Source organism: Neohortaea acidophila (assembly GCF_010093505.1).
Source record: "Neohortaea acidophila strain CBS 113389 unplaced genomic scaffold BDY17scaffold_4, whole genome shotgun sequence".
NCBI lineage: Eukaryota > Fungi > Ascomycota > Dothideomycetes > Mycosphaerellales > Teratosphaeriaceae > Neohortaea > Neohortaea acidophila.
Genome location: NW_022985513.1, coordinates 1,756,287 through 1,777,746, shown reverse-complemented (window position 1 = coordinate 1,777,746; position 21,460 = coordinate 1,756,287). Strand labels below are relative to the sequence as shown.

General features: G+C 57.1%; 6 protein-coding genes across 6 annotated transcripts; 4 read left to right on the top strand and 2 right to left on the bottom strand.

The window, feature by feature from the left end:
• Positions 1 to 286: 286 nt before the first annotated feature.
• Positions 287 to 4,937, top strand: BDY17DRAFT_248936 (SNF2 family DNA-dependent ATPase domain-containing protein; the record flags this gene model as incomplete). The annotated part of the gene is made up of 2 exons (XM_033730941.1): positions 287 to 4,697; positions 4,759 to 4,937. 2 exons carry the CDS (start codon positions 287 to 289, stop codon positions 4,935 to 4,937), a joined length of 4,590 nt encoding a protein of 1,529 aa, XP_033591212.1.
• Positions 4,938 to 9,779: 4,842 nt separating this feature from the next.
• Positions 9,780 to 10,493, top strand: BDY17DRAFT_248708 (Gti1/Pac2 family-domain-containing protein; the record flags this gene model as incomplete). Its single annotated transcript, XM_033730929.1, has 2 exons — positions 9,780 to 10,172; positions 10,251 to 10,493. Coding segments are annotated over 2 exons (636 nt in total), but the record flags the coding sequence as incomplete, so codon positions are not given.
• A 2,286-nt stretch (positions 10,494 to 12,779) lies between these two features.
• On the top strand, positions 12,780 to 13,944 carry BDY17DRAFT_323482 (CDP-alcohol phosphatidyltransferase-domain-containing protein; the record flags this gene model as incomplete). The annotated part of the gene is made up of 4 exons (XM_033737020.1): positions 12,780 to 12,786; positions 12,849 to 12,916; positions 12,968 to 13,349; positions 13,412 to 13,944. The coding sequence occupies 4 exons, from the start codon at positions 12,780 to 12,782 to the stop codon at positions 13,942 to 13,944; spliced, it is 990 nt and encodes a 329-aa protein (XP_033591210.1).
• Positions 13,945 to 14,799: 855 nt separating this feature from the next.
• BDY17DRAFT_248327 (cell cycle control protein cwf14) lies at positions 14,800 to 15,552 on the bottom strand (the record flags this gene model as incomplete). Its single annotated transcript, XM_033730901.1, has 3 exons — positions 14,800 to 14,943; positions 15,012 to 15,142; positions 15,378 to 15,552. 3 exons carry the CDS (start codon positions 15,550 to 15,552, stop codon positions 14,800 to 14,802), a joined length of 450 nt encoding a protein of 149 aa, XP_033591209.1.
• A 175-nt stretch (positions 15,553 to 15,727) lies between these two features.
• Positions 15,728 to 18,537, top strand: BDY17DRAFT_264772 (MIF4G like-domain-containing protein). The gene is made up of 3 exons (XM_033731886.1): positions 15,728 to 15,900; positions 15,966 to 17,370; positions 17,436 to 18,537. Exons 1-3 carry the CDS (start codon positions 15,822 to 15,824, stop codon positions 18,466 to 18,468), a joined length of 2,517 nt encoding a protein of 838 aa, XP_033591208.1. The 5' UTR covers positions 15,728 to 15,821; the 3' UTR covers positions 18,469 to 18,537.
• BDY17DRAFT_296048 (UNC-like C-terminal-domain-containing protein) lies at positions 18,538 to 21,415 on the bottom strand. The gene has a single exon (XM_033733393.1). It carries the CDS (start codon positions 21,347 to 21,349, stop codon positions 18,566 to 18,568), a length of 2,784 nt encoding a protein of 927 aa, XP_033591207.1. The 5' UTR covers positions 21,350 to 21,415; the 3' UTR covers positions 18,538 to 18,565.
• Positions 21,416 to 21,460: the final 45 nt, after the last annotated feature.

Here is a 21,460-nt window from a genome sequence, read left to right as displayed (position 1 = left end):
GTCTCAGCGTCGAGAACACGAGTTCAATCACTACGAACCCCTTTCCACGCGCCCCAGTGAGCCTGCTTCGATGAAGAGTGGTCCAGGCAGGCCGTACTCAGATTACCCCATGAGTCCTCCACGCTCACACGCCCATCCTCCTCCACCGGCCGATGCAAAATCGCCATCCCGGCCGTATGATCCAGCACGGCAGAATGGGATTCACAGCCGCTCAAACAGCGGAGAGGCGCCGAAGCGTGCCACCAATCCCATGGCAATGTTGAACCTCCTCTCCGACATTTCATCCATGTCCAACTCCCTCCTCAAAGCATCTTCTCCTCCAAGCACATCCGCTTCAGCCGCTTCCTCCGCCATCCCGAAACCCCCGAGCAGGAAGGCAAGTCGGGCTTCCAGCCTGTCGACCTCACAGCTGCCGCCGGTCAAACCTGAACTCTTGGACGCCGCTCGTGCGCCTGCTACTCCAACCGCTCAGCCACCCGCTGCAAGCGCGCGTTCGTCGCAACCTCCACCGCCGCCGCCGCAGCAGCCGGGTCCTCCAAGTCTCACCATCCGCGACACTGAAGCAGCTTGGGCCGAAATCGAGAAGCAAGACCTGTCTGACGTTGAGATTGAGGTGCCGGGCATGGAAGCCTTGCGGAAAGAGTATGCTGCAAGGTCACACAAGCGCACTCTGGAGCTGGAAGTCACGGAGAGCATGAAGCGGAAGAAGCGGCGATTGGATGTTATTCAGAAATATTACAATCACTTCAACGAGGCTGCGGACGCCGAACGACAGGCGTTCATCGACGCACATGAGAACGAGGTCGCGGAAGAGGTGCGGATGAAAGAGGTTGAAGAAGATAAAGAGCGAAAGAAAGACCAGCAGCGCAAGAGACGGCGTGAAAAGGCCATCGCCGATGCACAAATTGAGCGACAAGAGGCCTTGGACAACCTTGCTGCGGCCGACAATGAGGAAGACCGAGCGCGTCTCGAAAAAGACATACAGCGATTCGACAAGAAGATCCGAGATACAAACAGTCGATTACAAGGCATAGACCCGGCGAAAGAGGCCAAGGCGGAGAATGCTGCCAATGCTGCCGCGTTGGGCCGGAGGGAGCGAGAAGTCGCGATGGACGGCGGCCTCATGACCTCCTTCTACACCAGCAACGCTGACGGGCTGGACGATGCTACTCCAGAATATCCCGCAACCACTGCACGTGGTCGTGCTCGCGCGGCTAAGGGCGCTGGGAATGGTCGCGCGCGAAAGAGCAAGGAGCAAAAGCAGGCCGAGAAAGACTCGGCTGCTCGCGCTCAAGCCTATCTTGATCAAGGCCAAGAGCTCCCACTCATCGCGCCCAGAGAAGAAGAGCGGTTGCAAGGCTTGTCTAGCCGCCGTCAACAAGACCGTGAAGACTCCGAGTTGTCCGATGCAGCTGGCGCTCTTGACATGCAGCCCACCGCCGGGCTCACGGGCATGGCCAAGTTCGAAAGCAAGGGCTACAACCAGATCTACGAGCAAATCACCCGCGACCACGCCAAGAACGTGGCAAAGGTTATGAGGGTCAAGAACAGTAGTCTGGACACCAAACAATCCAACGCGCGCAAGACGGCGCAGCTTGCTTCGAAGGAGGCGCGGAGGTGGCAGCTGCGGACCAACAAGAGCACCAAGGACGTTGCTGCCCGAGCCAAGCGTGCCATGCGAGAGATGCTCGGGTTCTGGAAACGGAACGAGAGAGATGAACGCGAAGGTCGCAAGGCTGCGGAACGACAGGAGCTCGACAAGGCGAAGAAGGCGGAAGCCGAGCGCGAAGCGAATCGACAGAGGAGGAAGCTCAACTTCTTGATCTCGCAGACCGAACTGTACTCCCATTTCATCGGCAAGAAAGTCAAGACGGATGAGATTGAGAAGTCCGGCGTGGATCAAGACGGCGTTGCGCCCACTGCGCAGACGATCCAGGATACCGCTGGTGGCAAGGCTATTGACTTTCCGGATCCCAGTGGCTCACTCAAGGACAAGGTCACCAACTTCGAGGATCTGGATTTCGACAACGATGATGAAACAGCGCTGCAGGAGGCTGCCATGGCGAATGCACAGAATGCCATCAAGGAAGCTCAAGATCGCGCTCGGGCCTTCAACCAACAAGGTGATGGACCGGATCTGTCGAATGCTCAGGACAGCCTGGACGATGGCGAGATGAACTTCCAGAACCCGTCCAGTCTGCAAAGTATGGACGTGGCGCAGCCGAAGATGCTGGATTGTCAGTTGAAAGAGTACCAGCTCAAGGGTCTCAATTGGCTCGTGAATCTGTACGAGCAGGGCATCAACGGTATCCTCGCCGATGAGATGGGTCTGGGCAAGACGGTTCAGTCCATCTCCGTCATGGCATATCTGGCCGAAGTGCACGACATTTGGGGTCCATTCCTCGTTATTGCGCCTGCGAGTACGCTCCACAACTGGCAACAGGAGATTACGCGATTCGTGCCGGATATCAAGGTCCTACCGTACTGGGGCTCTGCCAAAGACCGCAAGATCTTGAGAAAGTTCTGGGATCGCAAACACATCACGTACACTCGCGACTCGCCCTTTCATGTCTTGGTGACATCGTACCAGCTGGTCGTGCAGGATACGGCCTACTTCCAGAAAATCAAGTGGCAGTACATGATCCTGGACGAGGCGCAGGCGATCAAGTCTTCGCAATCAGCACGCTGGAAGAGCTTGCTTGGCTTCCATTGCAGGAATCGCCTCTTGCTCACCGGCACGCCCATTCAGAACAACATGCAGGAGTTGTGGGCTCTGCTTCATTTCATCATGCCTTCGCTGTTCGACAGCCACGACGAGTTTTCCGAATGGTTTTCCAAGGACATTGAGAACCATGCTCAGTCGAATACCAAACTCAACGAAGACCAGCTCCGCCGGCTGCATATGATTCTCAAGCCCTTCATGCTGCGACGCATCAAGAAGCATGTGCAGAAGGAGCTGGGCGACAAGATTGAGGAGGACGTCTTCTGCGACCTCACGTATCGACAACGCGCGTACTACACCAGTTTGCGTAACAAGATCAGCTTGCTCGATCTCATTGAGAAGGCGGCCATTGGCGACGACCAAGACGCTGCTACGCTGATGAACTTGGTTATGCAATTCCGCAAGGTGTGCAACCACCCCGACTTATTTGAGCGCGCGGAGATTACGAGTCCAATGTCCATGTCGTACTTTGCGGAGACGGCGTCGTTCATGCGAGAAGGCTCTTTCGTGCAAGTCGCGTATTCGGTGCGCAGCATGATTGAGTACTGGCTGCCGCGTATGCTTGGAGACGATGGAGGCAGGTTGGACATCGCTGGGCCTGACAATGTCAAGGCGGGCTGGAGGAAGCAGTGGCTGAATACAAATTTCAGCATCTGGGATCCGAGGAACATGCAGCAGAGTCAGAAAGGCAATGGTGCCTTCTCTTGGTTGCGATTCGTGGACCAATCAGCTGGTGGGATTGCCGAGTTGGCACGCAAGACGCACTTTGAACGTGCTGTCGACCTTGCTACCGACAAGAACTGGATGGGCCGACTGCAGGTTGCATACGACGATAACAATGAGAAGGAGAACGCGGGCTTTACGCCGGTGCACGCCATGCTCAATATCGTCAAGCGCAACGATCGCAAGGCTCTAAGCGATGTCACCAACGACGGTTATCTGCATCAGCTCATGAACATCTCGCGGACGTCTATCGAGGACCAAGGCTTCAACGTCATCGAGACGTCCTACTTCCCTGCTGCTTCCGCGCCGCCCATCGAACTCGTCTGCCCGACGGAGAAGTCTCTCGTCGAGAAGGAGACCACCTTCTTCAACGTCCCCATGCGCCGCGCACTCTACCCCATCAATCTCAACACCGAAAGCGCGCTGCTCCATTCCTCGCTGCCTCCGTCGAAATACCCCGTCACCAACCTCCTGCCCCCACCCGCGTCCCAAAAGCAACGCTTCACCAAAATCCAAGTGCCCAGCATGCGCCGCTTCGTCACCGACTCAGGCAAACTCGCGCGGCTCGACCAACTCCTCCGCCAACTGAAAGAGGGCGGCCACCGCGTCCTCCTCTACTTCCAAATGACGCGCATGATCGACCTGATGGAGGAGTACCTCACCTACCGCAACTACAAGTACTGCCGCCTCGACGGGTCCACGAAGCTCGAAGACCGCCGCGACACCGTCGCCGCCTTCCAGTCGTCGCCCGACATTTTCGTCTTCTTGCTTTCCACCCGTGCCGGTGGGCTGGGAATCAACCTCACGGCCGCGGACACCGTCATCTTCTACGACTCCGATTGGAATCCCACGATCGACTCCCAAGCCATGGACCGCGCGCATCGTCTCGGCCAGACGCGGCAGGTGACGGTGTACAGACTCATCACGCGCGGCACAATCGAAGAGCGCATCCGCAAACGCGCCCTGCAGAAGGAAGAAGTGCAGCGCGTCGTTATCTCGGGCCAAGCAGGCGGCGGAGATCGAATTGTCGATTTCAACAACCGCGGCTCGCGCGAGACGAATCGCACCAAGGAGATGGCGATGTGGCTTGCGGATGATGAGGAGGCGGCGCTCATCGAGCGGCGCGAGGCGGAGGTCATTGAAGAGGAGGCGAAGGGGAGTGCGGCTCCTGGAAGCAGTAAGAAGAAGAGGAAGAGCGCGCTGGCGGGCACGAAGAGGAAGGAGTTTAGTATGGATGATATGTACCATGAAGGTGAGTTGCTTTCCTCCAGCAGATTGGAATGCGCGTTTACTGACCTGCGATGGCTATACAGGCGAGGGCAAATTCGAGGACGCGTCGCATGAAGTCTCGGGCGCCGCGACGCCTTTGTCGTCTGTTGTTGATGGCGGAGCGGGTGCAGGAGGCCCGCCGGCGAAGAAGAGGAAGGGGTTGAGTAAGAAGGCGAAGACGGTGAAGCAGCGGCTGGCTGTTATTGATGGCGAGGTGGGCTGAGCGCTGTTCTACTTGGGCCCGTCCCCCCATCCGGGCTTGAGAGAAGTGTAAGAGAGATTCCGGCCGGGCGAGCGGGCGTGTATACATAGAATCTTTATCATTTGCGGCTAGAATGGGCGTTTTCCCTCCCCCCCGGGAATGCAGATTGTTTGGAGTAAGGCTGAGAGGAAAAGTGCGTTGCTTTGTTATGAGATGCTCGTTGTCCTTTTATCACCCTGTCTAGCCTCATGGCCGTCCAATTTTTCTCATTCTTGTCTTCGGCAGTGAGGTGTACGAAAACGCAACGGCGCAACAAGCCCGCCGAATGCTCATGATCGGGAGGGACGGCGGTTCCTGCCCGAAGGGTATAACGAGGAAAAGCAACAGCAGACCGGCGGGAAGAGAAAGCATGCTAGCTGGATGGCAAGATGAAGAAACGGCGAAAAGGAACTTAACTGCCCTTCATGGAGTTGTAGAGACAAATCTCGTCGAAGCACGAGCTTCCTCGCAGCCTTGCGAGTCGCTGCGTGCCCTGCCTCTGAACGGGTGCAGTTGAGAGCTAGGGCAGGCGTGTGTCGATTACGTTCTGTTTTACTTGCCGATGCCTTTGCTCGTCCGTGGCAACGACGCAGTTCGTCGGACGGTCTCTCCCTGTCCACTAGCTAGGGGCAGGAGAGCTCAGCTTGTTCGCAAGAAGGGACACGTAGGCAAGCATCTCTGAGCCCAACGACACGAGTCCAGCCCGGAAGGTCCAAGGCCAACAGTCATCCTTACGCAAATCCGATCCGGCGCGGCCAGACCAGAAGAAGGCACTACAAGCACCGATCGAGTCGGAGTGCAGCAGATCAGCTTGCCCCGACCAGCCCTCTTCAGACCGGATCTCGAGCATCGGAGTTTCCTCCAGCGGGCAAGCATGGGTTGAATCCTGCAGACCCGAGCAAGCAACACGCCTCAGCTCCGATGCTGGAGGGGTGGTTCCGCAGCTAGATGTTGTGCACGACAGCAGCGGGTGAGGAGGAAGCCGCTGATCGCCGCTGACTTGCATGGCTGTTTTCGGCCGAAGCTGCTCAACGTGGAAGGCTGGACACGACCAATCGAGAGGGGAGGGAAGAGGTCTCGATGTACCGCTCGCGGCATATGCCGAATCGAGACGCAGCTGTGTGCGTGAGGAGTGAGCAGATTTCCCCCCTGCAAATCGAGGGATGGATCTGAGTGTCGCAAATCCGATAGCAACGAATTTGGTTATTACCAGCGAGCGACGCAGCAGGGTCGAAGCCACGAACGATCATTGCCGTATTCTGCCATACGTCCTTGCGGGATGCAGGGTCTGGCGTCTCCGCGTTTTCCCGAGATGTTGCTGCGGGGGGAGGAGAACAATATGGTTGGCGGATGGGGGATCGTTTCGTCGTCGTATCTTCCATGTCGTTGATGGATGCTGGATGCTGATCCCGCGTTGCTGCACTCCACTTTTGGCTAGGTGGCGGTCGTTGAAGCTGAGCTTGGTAGGCCGCCTGCGCTGCGCTGCATGAGGCGTTCGAGACGCAAGCCTGTCTTGTCGTGCCGTCTTTGCCGATCTGATGGTCAGGTATGCATCATCACCATGCGGGGGTAATGTTTCTCAACTGCACCGCCTTGTGGGGGTGGGGATACGACGGCGGCTATGCACAAAGGGTGCGACGGAAGGGGAGCTGCGGCTTGTTGTTGCATGAAGGGCTTCGCGTCAGCTCGTTCGCGCTCGGCGGTGAACAGGGAGGTGAGGACATCACCCCAGGAGACACAAGAGAAACCGAACCCCGACACCGCTCGAGACTCGCCCAACACTGGGTTAAGATTTTGTGTAGAGTTGTGCAAGCTGTAAGGTACCAAACTCTCCCAACTATAATTTCAACGCACCTTTGAATGTAGTATGGTATGGAAAGCATCGGTATTGCCTCGGGCGCAAGCGCGGAGCAGGTGCGATTGATCTCAACGGTGGTCCATCGAACGACGGACGACTAGATGCGAGCCAGAAGCGACGAGGATGCAATCCCCTTGTCGATGTCGTACATCTCACCCTCAACTGGGACAGGATGAGGTCGCCAAGGCTTGCTAGGCGGAAGATCACCGACCAGGACACGGATACCGGATGCTCGACCAGCGTTAAAATTGCTGGGCCATCCTCTGGCCAAGGCTCACTACGGATGGCGACAGATTGCGACTTGACTGGGCTGTGGATGCGCCTGGCCCATTACCAAGAAGAACAGATCGCCGTTGTTCCCTGTCGCTGCAGGGTTCCCAGCTGCGACCGATCTCCGAGCCGGGGGTGCCTCACTGTCAGCGCGTAGAGTGACATCGGAGAACAGTTGATGTTAAGCGATGGAGGTAAGCGACTAGAGACACGGCTGCCCGCCACCCCGGGATGCCCTGCGCCGGCGAAGCGCTCAGATGACGAAGTCTTCTGCTTCATCATGTCAGTGCATTAATTTTATGAACAAACTTTGGATAGGCAGAGTTTGATGAGCGCGGGCTGTAAGTTCAATGCAACGTGGGAATTTGGGCCACGAATTACGCAATCAGCGAGTCCACATCGGAGGCAGAGGCAGCGTGAGTGCGGAGATTTGCGATTTATCCGGCGGTTGGTTTCTCCCCTTGAGTGAGATTTTAAGCGGGCGAGCTGGTCTTTGGCTGGCCCGCTCTCGAGCAAGGGGAATTGCATGAAAGGAGGATAGCGGTCCGCCCCCGGTGCCCACCACGGATGCATCTGCCTCATCGCAGGAACTGCCAGATTGGGTTTCGCTAAACGGCTGCGTGCAGCCGGCAATGCATTGGGAAGCAGCAGCTCGTGCTCCGGTGATTTCGAGGGCTGTCCCGGCCTCTTGATCTCATCCTCGCTCCGCTGCCCGCAGCTGGGTCCGAACGCCGCGCAAGACGGTGAGGTAAAGCATTCGCGGTGACGGGAGGTGCATGGTGATGGCGCATAGCATAGCGCGCTTGCGTGTAATTCGCGCGCATGCCGGCGGGAGAGCGCTAGGGAATGTCAGCCGGAGGAGGGGCTCCTATTGGTCCAGGGCATTTTCCGACGTGCGATGAGCTTTCGTATCGTGCTCCAAGACGATGGCGCTGATGGGTCTAGATCCTGGGCTCCTGCAAGATGCGTAAGCCAATGTAATTGGCGGGCAGCTACCCTGCGCTTTTGTTGGCAGCTGGTGATGATAAGAGGTATGTATGGGCGTAGGGCAGCCGGTCAAGCGTGAAGAGCTGCGAGGTTGTCGCGACTAGCAGGAATGACACACGCTGCGCCAAAGATCAGCAAGCCGAAAGGCACCGGCGCGTGTCTTTGGAATCAAGCATATCGAACCGCAAAGGGTGTAGTGAGGACGACTGCAACGCGAATTGGCCCGACCCACAACCACCAAACGGTTGGCGTTTAGGTGACCAGACTTGGGACCACGCCCAGCAGGGAGAAGAGCGGCGGGCAAGGGTGCGGGGGGTGGCGTGCGTCAAATGGGCGATGCAGAGATCTACATGCAGCCGGGGGCATAGCCACGACCTGGGTCGTCCGTAGCAGAGCGTACGCTCGCCGGCCTGCTTTGTCGGACAATTGGATCCCTGGCTGGGCGTGGTCAGTCAGCATGTTGCCGGCATTTCAGCAAGCGCCTCTCTGAACTCCCCGCCCCACGCACGCATTGTATATGTAATCAGAAGGTAAGATGGATGCGTGCGGGCAAGCTGTTGAATGGCTGCCTGCATGGGCGAGACACGAGACAAAGCATTGGCCTCCGCTAGTTCGGCACCGTATCCGGCGCCCTCGTCGACAAGACACGGCCCAGCCACCAAATGCGACCATGGAGTGACATGCCTCCCATGGTGAGAGCATGCCATCATGATCTGCCCTAGGCGCGACTTGTGGTTCTCGGTGGGCCCTGTGCCGACCCAGCGCCCTGCAAGTGTCGGGATGATCCTAACCGGCGGGGCGCGCTTGTTGCCTCATCACTACTCGCAAGCCACTGAACGTGAGTGTTGCTGCTGCGCTGCGGGTGGGTGTGCTGCGACGCTGCCTGCCTGCCGCTCGCGCCTTCCCCCAGTGAGCGCGCACACTGGCAGGCAGGCAGTTGCCGGTGGGGACCCCCCCAACCCGCCCAATCCACTCACTAGCCCCTGCCCATCCCGTCGCCCTGCAACCCAATCTGTCCTGCTCCCGCACCGCCGGACCTGCCCTGTCCGGTCGTTCGTTCGTTCGCTCCTTCCTTCCCGTCCTTCCATTCACGGCGCGTGCTGTCTCATCGCGCCCCCGATTATCCTTCCCATCCCGTCCATCCCCCCTCCTCCAGTAGTTCCATTCCCTCCACGCTCTCGCCGCGGTCCCGTCTCTTCCAAATCCAAATCCTTCCTGCTCGGAAGCCGCCGCGCCTTCCCGCCGTCACCCAATCCGCATTTGGTCGCTTGCCCCAGACCTTCAAAACCTTGCTCGCTCCCGCCCCCTCCGCTTTCTGCCTTTGCGACCTTTGAGTTTCATCAAAGATTTTGACTTTCAAACTGCCGACACTCTACTACTCCCCCCCAAAGCATCCCTCTGAACCTTCGTCCGCGCCCACGCACCCCTCCCCCCAGGGCACCCAGCTTGCGCGCACGCAACGTGGGTGTGCAGCGTCACTCAACGCCTCCCCCCGCTGAGAGGCGCGCACATCGCCTGCTTCCCGCAGTGTGTGCTGCCTGCATCACCTGCTGATTGCGCCCGCGCCCGTCCAACCCCGGAAAGTCAATTGCAGCAGCCTTTTGGCCCCGGCGTCGCTGCGTCGCTGCGTCGCTTGGCGTCCCCGACACGCCCAGTGTCAAACTCTCGTTCGCGCTCGCATCTCCAAACCTTCCTTCGCACATCCCGCCATGAGTTCGGGGGGTGCGGGACCGCTGGTCCCAACCTTCCATGGCTTCGTCCACAACAGCATGGACGGCCTCATCCTGTTCGAAGCGTGTCTGAGCGGCAAGCTGCACCACGTCCCCCGCCGGCCTCACGATCGCGAACGCAGCTCGCTCATCAAGAGCGGCAGCATCTTCATCTACGAAGAGAACGCGTCGGGCATCAAGAGATGGACCGATGGCGTCGCTTGGAGTCCCAGTCGCATCCTCGGCAACTTCCTCATCTACCGCGAGCTTGAGAAGCCCTTCCCGCCGGGCGAGAAGAAGCGCGCGATGAAGCGCAAACGCGCCAGCATGCCCGGTGAGCCCTACCCGCGCCGCGACTCGGACGACAACGAAGGCCCGGAGCAGATCACACCCGTGTCGCCGCCAACTCCCAGCGTTAATGCCGATGTCAAGTCGCCGGATGGCTTGGGCGGCGGCAACGATCAGGACAAGGAACTCGAACGGTCATTAATCGGCAGCTTGGTCGATAGCTACGGCTTCCGCCCAGATGGCCTGGTGAAGAAGACGATGAGCATATCCCTCAACGGCATCTCACACCACATGGTTTCCTATTACAAAGTCGATGATGTCAAGAACAACGTGCTGCCGCGGCCCATGTCGGACCCGCGCCTGCAAAACATCCAGGTCCGGCCCGATCTCTACCTGAAGCAGAACTTCCGAGCACCGGTAGAGGAGGGCGAGCAGTATGCCGTCGACGGCCACATGCACGCGCATCCGCAAATGATGTACGGTGGTATGCAATCCGGACCATACGGTGTGCGGCCCGGTCAGTACTTCGGAGGACAGCAATACCCGCAGATGTACGGCATGCCCGCCACAGGTGGCAGTCCCTACGGCACAGCACCCAACGCCAACTGGGGTGGCCAGCAGCCTTCCAGCAACGGTGCACAGTATGGCAATCCGCCAGGCTATGCCAACCAACCCTACGGCGGCGGCCCATACTACAACAACCGAACCTCGAGCCAATCCGGACCAGCCGGTAAGACGGAAGACCCGAACGCAACGTCCCAATCTATGCCGTACGGCGGCCAATACGCTCCTACGTACCCCGGCATGCAACGCAGCAACTCCTCCTCCACCCCCACCATGATCCAATCCGCCTACCAAACCCCCGTCCAGCAATCCAACGCCACCTTTGGCTCGATCAGCGGCCGCGCCGGCTCCTACGGCGGCAGTGGCAGCAACGTCACCAGCCCCACGTCAAATGGCCCTGCCCAACAGCAGCAACAACAACAACCGTACCCCAGCGCACCAGGTCAAAACTACGCCGTGCGCTCTCCGGCACAGAACTACGCGATGCAGGGCCCGCCCGCGCAATCTCCCGGCCCGAGCGTCAAGAGCCCAGTCCAAGGCGGCGCATCGGCCGGCGGCGCGCCTACAGCTTCGATGACGGGTGCCGACGGATCGATGCCCTACCGCACGTCATCGTACGGCCAGTCGTCTAACGCTGGTGGCGAGATGAGCGGTCTAGGCATCAGCAGCAGTCCTGGTGGGTACTCGAGTCAAGGACAACAGGGTCAGAGCTACTCGAACTATGGATCATAGCTCTGTCGAGTGCATCAAGGTACGTGACCACTTGGTCTCTCCTTGCCAACACTCGGCAGAGCACCGGGGTTAGCAGGGCGGCAGGCCTTGGCCTTTGGGCAGTTGGCGGAGGGAAATCGTTTTGCTTTCGGAGGTTGACTTGCTTTTACGGTTCACACGCGGAGAGGAAGAGATGGGAATTCGGGTGCTCACAAAGATGGGCTGTGCGATGAGTGTTCGTGTTTTTGACGCGCTGCGGTACAGTGTATAATATACATTTTTGCGCTTCTTTCATGGGAGGAGGGGTGCGTAGACAGCAACGGCGTTTTTCAGAGAGATGGAATAACCAAGGGAAGGAGAGGCAACGAGCACATCGATACCACGGTACACAGAAGGGACGGCAAGATCGGCTTTTGCGTGCTGGAGAGTCTCTTGCTCGGGGACAGCAGCAACGAGGCTACAGAGAGGCAGGGTCGATGACTTGATATCAGGCATAATGGGAGAGTAACCGAGTAGCTTTAGGCGGTGTAATCATCTTGCGTCGATTGGAGCAGCGTGTTTTCCCCTTCTTCCCATTGCGATTGATACTCCCGCCTGTCCATATCGATGACCTCTTCACCCAACTCACAACATACACCTTTTCGCATCAAACCATGAACTCGACATTAACATTAGACTTTCCACCACGCACCAAACCCCTCCCAAAAACTCAAACCCCATCAAGCCTTTCTTCCCCAGATCTGACTTTGACGCCCGGATCCAAACACTCGGTTTACCTCAAACTCTCCGCCAGCGCCGCCGCGGTGGTTGTTCCCGTCGCTGGTTTTGCCTTCACTTGGGCTTTTACACTTTTTCGCCTGCACGCAGCCGCTGCGAAACCTTTGGGCCCGCTTCTTTAGTACTCTTTCTGGGTTAAGATTTCGACGGGGTGCTTTTTAAATAAGGTCGTGCCGTTTGGTTTGGCGTGTGGTGGTGGGACACTCGCGTGGGTTTTTGCGGGTGTGGATCTCCTGCCTTGCTTGATTTGGGGGTTTGAGTTTTGGACTTTTGTGACTTCACTTCTACTTTCTGTGTTGCTGATTACCAGTCTACACCTGCTGTTTACCCTTCTCTTTGCGTGGGTGTGAATTGAGGGCCAAGGACGGAAAGAACAGCAGAAAGATTTCGACGAGGGTCTTGGTTGCGATGGATTGATTTGGTGATGACGACTTCACTTCTCCCCGTGGTGCGCGGCCGGTCTGGTTGGAGATCCGCGATCGTCTCTGCGGGCGGGCTGGATCTTCATCTCGCGAGGTGCTCTTGTTCTACTTCATCTTTCTCTTCTTCGAGATGGAATGTTGGGGTTGAGACTGTCGGCGGCGGCAGGCGGCGGAGGGTGTATGCTAGGAGCCCTGCTGAGCATGCGAGCTTGAGGTATGATTCGGTCGAACGCTTTGGATGCTTAGTGGGTATGAAGCTAATGATCTGAGGCTGGTATTAGTTTGACTCTACTACGATCGCGCAAAGACGTTCCGCGACGGCTTTACTCGGAAGGTGTTCAGAAGCAACGAGATGAGCCCGCCGCCGGCAATGAGGTGAGTGTCACCTATCAGTCCATCAGAATACCAGCACTGACGCATGCGTAGCCTTCACATACAAAAGACACTCCTGGTCGCCCGATTACAAAGAACATCGAAGCCGCGCGGGAAAGCACACGGGTAGTGCGGGAGAAGGTCCTCTCCGCCCTTCCCAACCTCTCGCCCCACGAAAACATCTACAATCTACCCAACTTCCTCACCGTCTCAAGACTCATCGCCGCTCCCGCAACAGCCTATCTTCTCCTCCATGACCACCACAAATGGGCGTTGGCCCTATTCGCCTATGCCGGTATCACTGACCTGGTAGACGGCTGGATAGCGCGGAAGTGGAAGCTGCAGACTGTGGCGGGAAGCGTAATAGATCCCATGGCCGACAAGGCTCTGATGATCATCCTCACCGTCACCCTTGCCGTCAAGGGCGCCATACCTCGTAAAGCTCTCCCTCATCCTCTCCAACAAATATGCGAACCCAACTAATACCCATCAACAAAGTCTCCCTCGCCACCCTCATCCTAGGCCGCGACGCCTCCCTCGCCCTCGCCGCAATCTACTACCGCTACGCCTCCCTCCCCGCCCCCAAAACCCTCCAACGCTACTGGGATTTCTCCCTCCCCTCCGCCGAAGTGCACCCCACCACCGTCTCGAAGTACAACACCTTCCTGCAACTCATCCTCATAGGCTCCACCCTCACTCTCCCCGTCATCACAAGCGGAGGCGAGTACGCAAGTCTGTTGCAGCACCTCGGCGGCAGCGACGAGATGCTGCGCACCGGGATGACGGCTTTCCAGTGTCTGGTTGCTGGCACGACGGCGTGGAGTGGGTTGAGTTATGCTTTTTTGAAGAATGCTGTTACGATTTTGGGAGAGAATGAGGAGTTGAAGGCGAAGCAGGGGGCGAGGGGACGGGCGATTATCGGGGTTACTTTTGGGGGGGTTGTTGCTTATGCTGTCTGGCTTGCTTTGACTCATGATGCTGAGGGGGCGAGTGAGAGTGATCAAATCGGGACTGCAAAGGATGATCGGTGAGATCAATTTGTTCACGAGCGAAGCTCTCCGATCAAAGGGCAGGTCTGAGCAGAGGAAAAGGGGCTTTCCGAGAGCTGTCGTCCAAGACGACGCGCACACCTCACTGACGCTAGTCAAATACAGGACATATACAAGGAAAGGATGAGAGCAGTTGGCTGATATGAGCCCGCCCGGTCAAAAAGAGGTTCCTTTCATGGACACGGTGACTGTAATTGAAATGCCTTCTATGAATACAGCAGCTCGGCGAAACATCGTCACAACCTACACTGTCTATATATTGAATCATCTGCGCTTGCCCTGCAACCAATGACTGACAGCATCAATTGCTCTGTCGGTCAGCGGCCAGAAAAATGCAAACCTGTTGGGGTCCTACGAGTCTCGCCTTGCTTTCTCTCCTGAAAAGGAGTTTGTTTTTTTGTGGTTTTTTTTGTCATTGGCAGGTCCCGTGTTCGAGTCGGAGTGGTTGCTTATCTTTTTTGTCTCGTCGTTGGACATGTCACATGCATTACCGGAGTCCTTGGGCGCTTGGTAATTGTGCCACCGCTGTGATTCGTTGCCGTTGATCTTATACACGTGTGTGAGTGCGTGTCGATTTGGAGTCAAGCATGGCACGTGGGAGATTTGAATATCATACATGTATGATGAGGGAGAGCAGCAAGCGTCCAGCTCCGACAGCTGAAATCGTACTGATGGTGCCATCCGAGCGCAGTCCGTCTACCGAGACTATCACTCAATCGACCACCATTCATCATTCGTAGCGTGTAGAATCTCAATGCGCCGTAGTGCGCCAGGTCTCCAACTCCCCCAAGTTCTAGGTCGTATGCGCATTGACACTCCCAAAGCAGGCCGCCTTCTTCAGTCTCCACTTGAACAACCCCGACATCCACAATTTACGCATTGGATCTCCTGATCTTCCTTCAGTTGCGTCCTCGGCACACGGCAAATGCATGTGCTGTTGAAATTTGTCTCTTTCGTTTGGATGCAGCGCAGACAGCAAAGCTAGCAATCATATGTCAATCTTCACCGTCACCTAGAAGTGTTTGAGATTGTGGAGGGACCGGACTCACCTTCTCATATCCCTGCTTCTTCCACTTGGCTATCAGATTCCCGTCTGCGTAGCCGTTCTTTAGCAGCCAATCGTAGAGCTGTTTGCTGATGGCTTCTTTCTCGTAGTAGAGGTCGTAGATGTAGCGGGAGCCTGTCATTCGTAAGAGGGCTGGTCAGTATGACACTCACGTGTACCCCGTATGATTTGCGACGAATAGATAATTGGTCAAGAAGAGAACGAGAGGTGGGCTCTCACCTTCGCGGCCGCCAGCCCAAACGTCCTCAACATGCTTGCGCAAACAGAAGGGATGGCAGAGTTTCTTCTTCTCGGGGGATGTGCTTTGTCGCGGACGACTCATTCAATCAAGGCAGCATGAGAGACGTACGCTGATGCGTGATGCGAAACACGGGCCACAGCATTTCGTGCTTCTTGCGGCCTTCGTGGCTCGCGTTCTCGGCGTCTTTGAGTTGGTTCTGGAATTCGAGGAGCGTGTCTTCGATGTCGTCGAAGCCGTCCGGGGGCGGTTTGCGGTTCTTGCCGCTGTGTCTGAGGGCTGGCATTTTGGGTGGTTGCGGGAGTGGGATGGTTGGAGGTGGAGGAGTGTTGAAGGCGCAAGCAAGACGAGGCGTGTGACGACAGTCTCAAATAAAAAGCTGACTGTGAATTTAGGGTTTCGCTAGCGCGGCGCTCACACGTCTTTCTCCTGGAGATTCAGAGCTTTGCGCGTGAAGACCTCCCACACCCGACAACCGACTTCATTGTGGTTGCTCAACAGCCTCTCACCCTGACATCGCTCATCGCTGCATCTTCTGCACCTCTCAGGAACGGTATGGCCGACTTTGAAGACAGACGCGACTACCGCGGCGGCGGGAGAGGGGGCCCCTTCAACAAGAGGAAGCGCTATCGAGGTGAGCGACAACCCGTCCTGAGTGACAATTGACGTCAACCGCTAACATCAAGTGCCGCATCACAGAGGACGACGACCGTGATCATCCGAGTAGAAACCAACGCCCGCGCTACTCCGCTCCTCCTCCCGGCACTCAGCTCCGCAAAGGCCTGCTGGAAATTGGCGAGGATACGCTGCGCATGCCCCACGAAGTAGCCATTCAATTGGCCAGACTGCTCGTGGACAACTACGACGATGAGTACGTCAAGGATGTCTTTACCATCACCACCATGAAGCTCGTCGTCGAGCAGCCCGTCAAGATTCCATTCGTCGCGGCCGTGGTACTCTTTGCGCACATGGAAAAGAAGGAGGCTGCCCAGGACATCGTTTCCACTGCGGCCGAATGGTTTGACGAGTACATCAACAAGGGACAATGGCGCTCGGCCAAACTGATGCTGCGCTTCCTGGCTTGTCTGAGCAGGCTGTTCGAGCAGGATGGCGTGTTCCCCATTCTCGACGAGTTGTTCAACCGCGCCGTGGACCTCCAGACAGCCTCTCCCGAAGACGCCGTGGGCTTGGAGCTCGTCAAAATCATCCTGCTTACCATTCCGTACCTCCTGGCATATGCTGAAGACACCACTCTTCCAGAGAAAGCCGTTGCTCTTCTGGAGAAGACGGACATTGTTGCTTCAGCGGCGCATCCCGTCGAGGCGTTGGTGGACCCATACCCGGGCACGGCCGAAGGCGCGGAGAGACCAATGGTGTGCGCAAGCGTCATTTCCCTTCTCCAGCGCCAACTGCAAGAGGAAGCAGCAACCGGCTGGGCTCTCGCCTTGCTGCCGAGAATCTTTGATCCTTCCCTCAAGTCAAAAATCCCAAATGGCGACGAGACGAACGGCAATACCAACGGCGACTCCAACACCAAGCTTACCTTCCCATCCATCATCGTGCCATCACCCATCAATCCGGGATCGAAAACGCTCTTTCCCGAGCTGTTCTTCTCCCTCTTTGCGGATCAGGAGATCGAGTCGGTGCCACCTACCTCCAACATCGCATCGACACTCCTGCGTGATGCCACGGTTGACACAATCAACCTCCTCGACTTCAACCGCATCGCCACTGCGAAGGTCCTGAACGAGCTCGACAACTTCTTCGCACCCAACATCTTCGTCAAACGCAGCACCACTTTCGACAAGCTTCGAGACATCCCTGCCGGCTCGACGACTTGGAAGCCAGAAGATGTCACCATCGATGCCGTGTTCAGCCAGATCTTTGCGCTTCCTGCTCCGGAGCATCGGCTGGTCTACTACCACAGTCTCATCACCGAGAGCTGCAAGATCAGTCCGGGCGCTATCGCGCCCACGCTTGGACGTGCGATCAGGTTTTTGTTTCGCGGTCTGGATGCGATGGATGCCGAGCTGGGGTATCGGTACATGGACTGGTTCGCGCATCACTTGAGCAATTTCGAGTTCAGATGGAAGTGGACGGAATGGTGAGTGAAACTCCACGCAGTCGTCTCGACAAGTGTTTGAGATCATTGACTGACTTTGTGTGCAGGATTCCCGACTTGGTCTTGCCGGCTCTCGATCCCAAGAAGTCCTTCATCGTTGGACTGCTAGACAAAGAGATCCGTCTGTCCTTCGCCAAGCGTATCCGTGAGACCCTTCCAGAACCATACTTCGACCTTATCCCCGCTTCCAAAGAGAAGGACATCCCGGACTTCAAATTCGCCGACGACGCGACGCCTTTTGCCGAAGAAGGCCGCGAGATCATCTACCACCTCAAGAAGAAAGCCAGCGAGGAGGAAATTCAGAAAGTCATCGACACCGTGCACGAAAAAGCCGCAGCGCAGGGCCTAGACGCAGAGGAAGCGCAGAAGCGCAGCACCGACATCTACGTCACCTCCATCCTCTCCATCGGCAGCAAATCCCTCTCGCACGTCCTCAGCACCATCGACCGGTGCAAAGAGCGCCTCCTCGCCCTCGGCCCGCAAAGCGAACCCTCCCGCCGCCAAATCATCTCCAGCGTCTTCGACTTCTGGTCCGAACACCCGGGCATCGCCGTGAACATCGTCGACAAACTCCTCAACTACACCATCGTCACGCCCATGAGCGTCATCGAGTGGACGCTCAAGGACAACATCGACCGCGGCCGCGCCCTTGCGTCCCCGCACTATTTCGAACTCGTCTCCATCACTATGTTTAAAGTGACGAACCGCGTGCACCAGCTCCTACAGCATCGCAACAACACCACCGTTCCCTTTGAGCAGCGTCTGCAGATCAACGACGCTCTGCCGCGCGAACGCCAAGGTATGAGGGATTTGTTCGCCGCGATTGAAGATGCCGTTGCGGGCGTTGCGGCTGGTGCGCAGGATGAGATGATTGAGCGGTTTGATGGCGAGGACGCCGAGTCCGAGTATATCAAGGCTTGGGGCGCGCGCTGGGCGAGGGTGTGGAGGCGTAAGGCGGCGGTGGAGGAGCAGATTGCGAATGAAGGGTTGGCAATTGAGATGGTGGAGCCCGCGGCTGTGCCGTTGCCCATGGGCGAGGCGGACGAGGGGCTTGGGGAGGAGATGGATCAGATTGAGTAGGGTTCTCTCTGGAGAGTGTTGAGACTAGGAAGCAAGAAGAAAGACAGATCGAATTACTTGTACATTACACCAGGCCCAAGATACGCGCTACATGTCTTCAATCATCTACGTCTAATAAATCCGGCGGTTTTCTATGCCGCTCTCTCACGCCCGTCTTCGTAGGCGTCTCCTCTTCGTGCCACTCAGTCGACTCGTACATCTCTTCCTCATCATCGCCCTCCTCATCCTCCAGCACCTCTTCATCCTCACTTCTATACGATGACGGATTCCTCTCCGGCGTAGGCGGATCAACCGTGACATCCACCATCCGGCTCAGATGCGACGGGTGTAACAATCCATCCCGACTTGCCGGCCTACTTAGATCATCACTCGCTTGGTCCGTCGCCAAAGTCGCCACAGCCGTGGGCTCAGTCACCGACCTCCACGCCAATTTGCGGCGAAACAACGCCACCGGACTCCTGCTTTCCGGACTCGGGCTGGCGGGAGGACTGGTGTTTTCCCACCCTGCTGCTGACGGCGATGCGGCTGCGTTCGTGCCGGGACCGCCGCCATTCCGCGAGTCAGGGCGGGAGAAGGCGGTTTGCGACTTGTTGCGCATCATCTGCTGCATGAGGGGCGGCACTTCGAATGCCGCGTTCCCTGCGCCTCCTCCCCTCGCGAACAACACTAAACCCAGACATAGAAGGATGACGGTCGACTGCACGATCCCCATGCGTTTCTGCCATACCAACTCGTCCGCCACGAGAGTCAAGCGCGAACTAATCGCCAGCATTTCCCGCTGCGACTGCTCGCGCTGCGCCTCGAGCTCAATCACCGTGCTCTGCCACAACTGATCGTAGGCCTGGCGGAAGCCGCGCAGCTCCGCCATGACGGTGTCGTTGAGGGCGGAGAGGAAGGCGGTGGTGGCGGTTAGCTGTCGCTTTTCCACTTTTTGGAAGGCGGCGCGGAGGAGGAGGGACTGCGATTCGATGTACTGCAGGCTGAGGGTGCTGTTGGCTTCGAGGTTTTGGAGGCGTTTGTGGATGGATTTGAAGAAGGATTCTTGCGTTGAGGGTTGGGGTTGTGGGATGTTTGTGGTTGCTGAGGAGGCGAAACGGGTGGATGATGAGGAGATGGGTTCGGTCGAGTTTGTGCTTGTATCGGTTTCTGGATCGGTTGTTGAAGGTGAAGGCGCATGACTTGCGGATGAGATGGAACTTGTTGCGTTCGCAGTCACAGTTGCGTTAGAAGGAGCGCTGGTGGATGGAGCATCACTATTGGACGATGCCGTGTTTGTCGCGGTAGTAGAGATAGCGGAAGTCGTAGTTCCCGCTTGTCCTAGTGTGGTGCTCTCCGTGGTGGTGATGCTTGCCTGAGTCGAAGAGGTATTGATTGCTGAACCTGCCGAAGCAGACTCGCTCGGAGTGACAGCAGTTAAGTTGGGAGCACACGTCAGGTCGGTAATCTGAGGCATCTGAACATCCGCAACAGCGTTTGATGCATTCCCCTGCGTAGCAGAGGGGCCAGCAATCGGCGGAGATAACGAAACATTAACGTGTTCAGCACTCGTCATTGTCGAGATGTTCTGCTCAGGAGTAGCGTCTTTGGTCTCAACGGCAGGTACCGCCTGCAAAGTCTCCTTGTAGGCCTCATCTGTCGATGCAAGCGGCTCTTGAGGAACGGCGGGCTCAACAAGCGCTTCGGATTCCGCGCTTGCTTCGATCTCTTCGTTTTCGCTGGAGACAGCATCCTCCTGAGGTCGCAATTCTTCCAGCATAGTCGTGCCATGGACTCGGAGTAAACTGACAGGGCAGTAATACTCGCTGCCGTAGTGCGAGAGAAACTCGATTCTCAAGTACCTTGCCCAAATCTGCGGATGTTGGATTAGGAAGGCCTGGACTTCACGGCTGTTTCGCGCTTCGAAGGTCCCGAGATCGATCCACTTGTCCAGTTTCACAGGGTACCGCTCCGATACTGAGACGCGGAAGTGACGGAAGATGCTACTGAAGAACTCGTAGTTGGCGAGAACGACGGTGTCGATGAGAATGTCGTTGCAGAGTTCCACGATGAGGAACTTGTTGGTGGCGGAGCAGATGTTCAATAGGTAGCTGTCCTTATTCTCCACGAGGACTGACGAGGCGGACTTGCATTCGGGATTGTTCTTCAGCACGGTGGCCGCGCAATCGAAGGACGCATAGTTGGTCCGCTCCTTGCATGTCTTGCCTGCATCTTTAGAACGAGGAGTGTACGACTCTGGAGCAGTGGGCGCGCTGGCAGCTCCACTCGCCGTCCGATACGCTGCCTGCTGCTGTCGAGGCCGAGTTGCGCCGCCGCCGAACCCCTCGAAATCCAATTCGATCTCTCCTTCATCGCCCAGGGAATCTAACGCGTTGTTGATGCCCGGCCTCTGTCGATCTGCAGGTAGTTCGGCCGCTTGGTCAGCTTTGGCTTGGTTCTGTTGCTTCCATTGCTCAAAAGATAGGAAGTTTGCATCGTCCAGAATCGAGTCCGATTCGGCTTCGTGGTCCACGGAGACTACAGTAGCGACTTTAAGGGCCTCTGTAGAGTCAGATACAGTCTCCAAGGTTGGTACATCGCTGACAGTCGTGTCCGTGGCCTCGGAAGACGGCGATGCCGCTGTGGAAGTCGTCCCATTCGCGGCGACTCGATCTGTCCGGAGGCATTGTTGCGGCAAAGTGTGCGTAATGTAATTCGCCGTTCGACTGACACAAGTCGCATTACTCAGTGTTGATGCTGCGGGTGGCGTGGAAGACGATTGTCGTGTGGAAATACTAGGAGCATTCGAGATGTGCGGCTCCGAGGTGCTCTCTTCTTCATGGCTCGACTGCGCATTGCTGAAAGACAGGAGTCCGAGCATGCCATACCACAATGCTTTGCGCATGATTCCGCTTCATAGTTGGCCGACGATGTATCACAAATCTGGTGCCATCCAGTATTGATGTGCGGTCTACAACGAGAGTGGCTGGACTCGAGAGACAGCTTTCATATCGCG